Source organism: Toxotes jaculatrix, chromosome 10 (assembly GCF_017976425.1).
Source record: "Toxotes jaculatrix isolate fToxJac2 chromosome 10, fToxJac2.pri, whole genome shotgun sequence".
In the NCBI taxonomy this organism is placed as follows: domain Eukaryota; kingdom Metazoa; phylum Chordata; class Actinopteri; family Toxotidae; genus Toxotes; species Toxotes jaculatrix.
In genome coordinates, this window is record NC_054403.1 from 22,994,721 (window position 1) to 23,001,960 (window position 7,240).

Sequence of the window (7,240 nt, forward strand, 5' to 3'; positions counted from 1 at the left end):
CTGTTTGTTAGAACAGCCTAGCTGTTGCCATAATAACAGCACAGCTGGTATTAGAGATTACTGATTGCTGCAGGCTCGCACAGAGGTATCCATGGGAACGGTTTTCCAGGTCCAACATTGTCTTATCGGGATTTACGGCAACGCTTTTTCAGATGTGCACAGAGCATGACAACTGTAACCCATTGATTTTCAGGATGAACACGTCTGCTCTTGTTCATAACTGAGTGAACACATGTGATATGTCTTTGTACATTTCTATGCTCATAAATGACACTAATCATACTTTTACCAGTAGAAACCTCGATACCTTGCTCCTACATGAAGTATAGCATTTGATTCATAGACAGTTTTTTCTGACACTCATCTGCATGCCTAAGCCTGAGCACTAGTCTTACCAACATGGACAATGATATGCAGGTGGTGATGGTGTATGATGAGGACGCTACTATATACACTATATGGAATACAGTGTGCACTGTAACACTGGGATTTAGTTTCATCTGTTGAAGCCTAGAAGGGCCACCTCACTCTTCTGCACAGAAGAGTGAGGTCTTCCTGACACAAGTCAGGAAGGCTATCACACAAAACTAAAATCACACAAGACAAAAATAACGTGGGTTTGTTTGTTGATATTTGTTGAATGTATGCATTGGCATGGTATAAAATTTCTGCTTGATAATTGAAGGACAGTGCTATGAGTTTTAGTGGCTCTCTTTTAAATATACAAATAAAATGGGCAACTTTTTTTTTTTAATTTTGCAAAATTATTTATAATATAACATTTGAGAGACCCATTTTATATGGGAGCAGTGGGCACTTACCTATTCAGATAGGTAAGTGATGATATGATACAAGTACACACCACAAATAGAATTCAACAGATTGATTAATGGTTTATTAAAAACAAACGTTCAACTCCATTAATAGACAAATATATGCACAAAGTCATAGAAACTGGCAATGTTTATCAGACGAGTCACATAATCTATGAAACACACTGACACACTTTCTTGTCCAGTAAGGCAACAATCAGCTTGGTGCTTAAAGCAACGATGATGTTGTAAATGTGATGGGGAGTGGTTAACGGGTCGTCTTTGACACCACCACATGATATTCATTTCTGACACTCAAACTTTGGCATTGAATATAACTTTGACCACCACACACTGTAGACAGGCTCTTTGTATGGTACTGTTTATAATTAAGTCCAACAAAGGTGCTGCGCCGTAGTGACAACTATTGAAACTTCTTTATCAAATATAAGGCTCCAAAATAAATAAGGACATGAATCAAAATATCAGACAGTCATTAACTGATCTGATTGGGTGTTTACAAACAACATCCAGGGAATGTTTTCATGTTAACTAAGCTTTTCTAAATCATTAAGTAAATCTTTATAAATTGGTAGTTGATAGGAAATGGAGAATAAATGTGTGAAACCAGTACATTACAGCAAATCATTGCTTAATCATCCCACAGTTGTGGAAAAATTTAATATTTATAAAGATTTATAAATGATTTCATAATTAATATCTCATCAGTGTCATGAAAGGCATACAAAGAGTATTTCATATAATGTGTTTCTAATGTGGCATTTGGGCATTGGCCATGGATTCCTGACATCAGCAGAGATACTCAGACCGGGAACTGTCGCTCTTATAGGTCATCTGGGAGTCTATGCTCGACCTGGAGCAAAGGAGCATTCGCTCTGACTCATGGGTCGGTCTCCTTGCCCAAAGCTCAGTTGGGCGAGAGTTCAAAGTTCTTTGTTTCATTGAAATTGTCTCAAACTTGACATAGCTCTCTTTTTCTAGCTCCTCTTCATCCAAAGCTGTGTTGCTTCCCTTGCAGTAGAGAGCAAGAATCTTATAGAGCAACAGAGCAATAAGAGGCAAAACCAAAGCACAGGCAATCCCGCTTATGATAATGAAAAGCTGGTTCTGTCCACCATCCTCTACATTGTCTAGTGTGTAGAAGTCAATGCAAGGATCTTTCCCAGCATCACTACCTTTTGCTATGAGGCAAACTGAGTACCTCATCCCAGATGACAGTCCCTCTAGGAGCATTTTTCCACTGCCAGCATTAGTCTCCTCTGTCCTTTTGATGTCATCCTCATCATACGGTGAATATACAACTGTGAGTGGGGCATCACTTGGTAACCCATCTGCTGTCCAGAGCAACACTGCACTGTCAGATGTTTCCTCTACAATTTTGAGGTCTTTGACAGACTTTGATACATTAATTTTCTTGCTCTTTTCATCTGCTGCGAGCTTTCTCCCATTGCCTCCTTGCTGTGTCTTTGTTTGTTTGAGTGATCCCTTCTGTAAACCGTTGCTGGGGGTAGTTTTTGGCTTCTTAGGAGCAGCTGGTACTGTTGATGTTCTTGGGAGAACTGTGGACGTTATGGAGGGTGGTTCAGGAATTTCTGTCGGGGTAGTAAATGTTGTGCCTTGGCTGGTTGGTCCAGTTCTGATGCTTGGCCTCACTGGAGAGATGGTGGTACTGATGGTACCAGCAACCGAGAGAGAAATGGTGGCTTCTGCATTGCCAGCGACATTCTTAGCTTTGCAACTGTAGTTCCCGGCATCTTTGTACAATATTCCATGCAAGCTCATGATGGACCATCTGATGCCCTCACCAGGTGACTCCTGGACTGTAGAGTGAAACAGGAACAGAAAGATCAGCATGGATTAACCAGCCCTGCACAGCTTAATGCTTCCTGTCCATCAGCCAATGAAAATTTACATGCAATTCTCAGTAAATTTGAAAACGGCTTTTTTCTAAAATGCTGAAAGTTTCCAGAGCCTACCAGAGCCTACATATTACCTGTGTTGTTGACTGGTGACCCGTCTGACTTAGCCCAGTAAAGAGCTGGTGTCGGAAACCCTGTCGCATCACATCGCAGGAGAACATTACTGCCCAAAGGAGACGTGATCTTGGTTGCAGAAGTCATGACTGATGGTTTTACACAATTGTCAAGTTCTGCACGCTGAAAAAGGACACCAGCCAGATTCTCTGGTCCACTGCAGGCCAGGAATAGGTCCATCAAAACCACTGGTGTGTCTACCATTTTAGAAATCTCAATCAGCTTAGAGATTTTACAGTCACAGAACCAGGGATTATCTTGAAGGCCTGAAGATGAAAAGAGGAGACAAATTATGATTAATCATTGCTGTTTCATGCAGTTTCAGTGTGAATCACCGTCCTGGGATGCAAAAAAACTTAAAAACACCTAATGATGTACACTGAGGTGGGTTAAACACTGCTGCAAACAAGGCACCTTTAGGTTGCATAGTACATGGAAACTAGCTGTATTTATCAACTGCCATTAGCTTTGTTTTTTGCTGGGATAATTCACGTCATTTTAGGCACCATGACACTGAAATTCAGTGGCTACGGAAGTGCATCTATCCCATGAACTCCTTTACAACTTCCTGTAAACACCTGCTGCACACAATAGGTAAGCACATGTACTGGTGCATATTAAAGCTCTTTAGCCAGATTAGTTTGTCTTAACAGGGGCAAAGCGCCTAAGCTGCCTCTGGCCTTATACCAGTTTGTGGCAACACACTCTTTCCATTAGCCTTCCGTTAGCATAAACATTAATAGGTTACTAACAACTTTAAATATATTGTAATCTGTGCATTAATTTTGAACTTTGATCAGAATTGTGGTTGAACTGAAAATAGAGATTTCAGTGAAATTCCTGTTTTAAGTCCAAACTATATTTTAATTTTTGTATCAATATTTTAAAATGCATTTATTTATATTTTAGGTAATAGAGTTGTGAAATAATTCAAAGCAATAAAGGTGAGCATACCTCTCCTAAAATACTGACAGGAAATGCTTTTAGAATGTGCTAAAGACGCTGTTGTCTGTCTGTACATGGTCTGTTTTTCCCTACTGCCTAATCCTGTTTCTCCTTCAGGTACACCAGCACACACAGCCAGGTCTTTTGACACAGATAAGCTAGCTTGCCCTTATACGGCTTATTAACAATATCCCTCCCACTGTCAGTGCTACCTCAAACACATATTCACTAACGTAAGTTAAAAATGCATCCATTAAAACATGGTTACATTAATAAAAATGTAACAGGAAACACTGACAGTTGATTAAAATGCTAAACATAATAGGGTTGCAAATATTTTGGTTTCAGACAACAGCAATTTTACTGTTTTTACCATAAGGGAGTACCATATATTATACTATAAGAAAAAGAATGTTAAAAAGTAAAAACTGCTTGTCAGCAGTGCATGGCTTGCACAAACACTAGTTTAAAATTTATCTATCTAATTAAAATGTTTTTTTTTTTTCTATTCAAAGTGCCATTAGGGTACAAAGGACAAAACAGTGAATCTTAGGTTTTTGGGTGTTTCTAATAGATTAGACATCTTGATTTCAGGAACTCTTCCATTGAATATGTTGTGTACTGTAAGTTTACCGTATAGCACATGGTCACATGGAAGACAGCATATTAGCGATACAGTTTTTTTCTACTTTGATCCTCTGAACTTGACTTGGGTAGCCAAGAGGCGCTGTGTTAAATATTCAACAGTTAATTAGGACCATAAATTAATAATACAAATTAAGCGCCAACTCTGCCACTACTTAGAATAAGCTAATTTGACTGTGTCCTGGCAGTCACTACCAGGGCAGGTTTGAGAGCAAGTCTGGCTAGATTAAAAGGTGATGGAATGAAGTTCCTGAGGTAATTACAAATAACCCCAAAAGTGTCCTGCCTTGGCCCTTATATCTTGTAAAGCCAAGCCAGAGACAGACTATTCTCCTTACCTAACACTATTTTCTGGGAGGCATTAGTAGAGATGGGTGCACCATTGAAGGGGGGCCAGATATCCATGAGATCAGAGGGTAGGGTTGTTAATTTGTTGCTCGATAGATCCAAGTACGTAATGTTGAGGAGGTAGGGGATAGCCTCAGTGGGAACATTAGTGAGTCTGTTGTTGTGTAGATCCAGTGTCTTCAGCCTGGGCATCTCTTTAAGTGACTCCCAAGGGAACATGGAGATCATGTTTCCATCCAGCCTCAGCTCGTGGAGCACTTTGAGGTTGTAGAAACTCCCTGTATCCACTGAGGCTATGGAATTGTAAGTAATCCACAGGTACCGTAGCTCCACCAGGTAGTAAAAAGCTTCTGTTGGGATTCGACGTACAGCGGTTTTCTCAATCCGAAGTTTTACCGTGTCCACTGGGACATTGACAGGGATATCAGACATGTCTGGGTCATTGCAGAGCACAGATCTGAGAATGAAAGATAAATGAGTTAAATTATAAGTACAGTGTAGTATAAGTATCTATCTACAGTATCTATCCATGCATTTATCCATTCATCCAGACTCTGTTGTGAAGTGGGATGCTATTTCTGACATGACTGTAGTTCATCTAAAGGGCACTTCCTAGATGGCCTGGTCAGAGGTAATCACTGTCATCATAAATAGTGAGTGATCATGTGGATTGACTTCCACTGTAGGAGGTGGAATATCTGATTTACATGATTACAAGGAACAAAAAAACAAAAACTTCAGCCATGACTTTTAGATTTTAGCCATAACTGTTCTAATGATAATGTCAATAGTCCTGCACCAGAACATGTGCCCTGATACCTATATAATGTCATTTTCATTAGTACAACTACTGCCACACCCCCCTTCTACCTACCATCTACTTGTTCTACAGTGAACATATATCATCACATATCAAACTTTTAAACCACAGAGAGTGAGATGCATCATGGGATAGGTTTCACTACTAATAGGACTAATTAGTGCAGGGGGCAATTAGGTCTCTCTCAGAGATAAATGGATTGGTACCATGGCAGGGAACGTACATTATGTTAATATAGGCCAGTACAACCTGTACAAATTAAACTGTAGCGGATTTGGATTAACTTTTTTATTTTCAGTGTCCTCGAGATTTCCTCAGTTTTTACTTTAACAGTACAATGGATGGTTTATTTTAGTTTACTGTTGCTTATATATTATTTTAGGTCCACTATCCACAATGGAGGCCGGATGGCTGTAAACATTTGAAGCTTTGTGCTCCTCACTAAACTTGTAAATAAGTATAAATATAACTATAAGCTTGTCCTGTTAACTTTCCATTGATTTAACACGCACCACGCGGTCTGAGCACTGTAGTAGTTATTACTGTGCTCATTCAAATGGGTCATGATCACTAAATGAGCCTCTGAAAAGAGGTGAGAGTTTTAAAAACAGTGTAGAGTAAGGTGACTATATAGTGGGACCTTTTTATTTATTGTTTTGTAAGTGAAGGTATAGAAAAGGTGACCTAATTAGGGAAACTTTGTTTTACAAATGTGATGATGTCTTTCATTAACTAATTTAACTAATTTTCCAAAGTGCCTGTGAATGAGTGAGCACAATTAAAATGTATTTTTTACCTGGTTCCTGTTCCATCGGTACGTCCATGAAAGACACAGGTGCACTGGGACGGACAGAAAGGATGAGCCATACTGAGGCAGCATAGGAATACATGCACATAGAGAAGTCGACGCATGATTTCACCGAATGCACCCAAAATTCTCACATCGAGGAGAGGTCAGGAAAAAAGACATCCGGATTCATTGAGATCCTGAAGAACTATCCTTCCCAAAAAACAAATGGAAAATAATGAAAAGAGCTTTCAAAGTACATTAGAAGCAACAGTACACAGGCTGAAGATCTAATTACAGTACAGGTGACCTGTCAGATTGACAGCATGGGCGGGGGGGGGGGGGGGGGATTAGAGGAGGATTGACAGGGTCACGCAAGCTGCAGGTAGGCAGCGGGGCAGGACCAGTCATTTGGACGTGGTGCTAATCAGTTAATTCTGGAGGTTCCCCTCATGTGATCCAGCCACGCCTTTGTTAAGCCATTCAGTTACCAATCACGCTTATTTTATCAAGTGTTTGTACATTTTGTTGAATGTCTGTGCTGTTACCTATGTAAAATTTTTATAAAACTTTTTTCCACAGTATGCACAGTGTTTATCACAGTAGAACCAGAGCTGTTCAGTTGCATCCGGTCACATTTTCTTTGTAGTACTAAAGACTGTGGTTTTTGCCTATTGTTGTTAACCTGCTTCTAAAATGACAAGATTTTAGATCTTGCATTCTGATGTAAGTCCCCCTGACTCTCAAGAAATTCCCTAAATGTAAATGCATTACTGAGCTGGAGGCCATATGTAAGATGTGTGAGCGAGTTCTGTCTGGCACCAGGGTG

At 39.8% G+C, this 7,240-nt stretch overlaps 1 protein-coding gene across 1 annotated transcript; it reads right to left on the reverse strand.

The window, feature by feature from the left end:
* Nucleotides 1–1,622: 1,622 nt before the first annotated feature.
* lrit3a (info leucine-rich repeat, immunoglobulin-like and transmembrane domains 3a) lies at nt 1,623–6,536 on the reverse strand. Its single transcript, XM_041048492.1, has 4 exons — nt 6,421–6,536; nt 4,795–5,261; nt 2,827–3,132; nt 1,623–2,653 (listed from the first exon to the last, which is right to left on the reverse strand). The coding sequence occupies exons 1-4, from the start codon at nt 6,534–6,536 to the stop codon at nt 1,623–1,625; spliced, it is 1,920 nt and encodes a 639-aa protein (XP_040904426.1).
* Nucleotides 6,537–7,240: the final 704 nt, after the last annotated feature.

What these genes read in the sequence shown, in the direction of transcription:
- lrit3a (XM_041048492.1), bottom strand. Translation starts at nt 6,536, where the DNA reads ATGCGTCGACTTCTCTATGTGCATGTATTCCTATGCTGCCTCAGTATG. An exon ending in ACCGATGGAACAGGAACCAG is followed by an intron (nt 5,262 to 6,420) that starts GTAAAAAATACA and finishes TTTCATTCTCAG; the next exon opens with ATCTGTGCTCTGCAATGACC. An exon ending in CTCCCAGAAAATAGTGTTAG is followed by an intron (nt 3,133 to 4,794) that starts GTAAGGAGAATA and finishes TTTCATCTTCAG; the next exon opens with GCCTTCAAGATAATCCCTGG.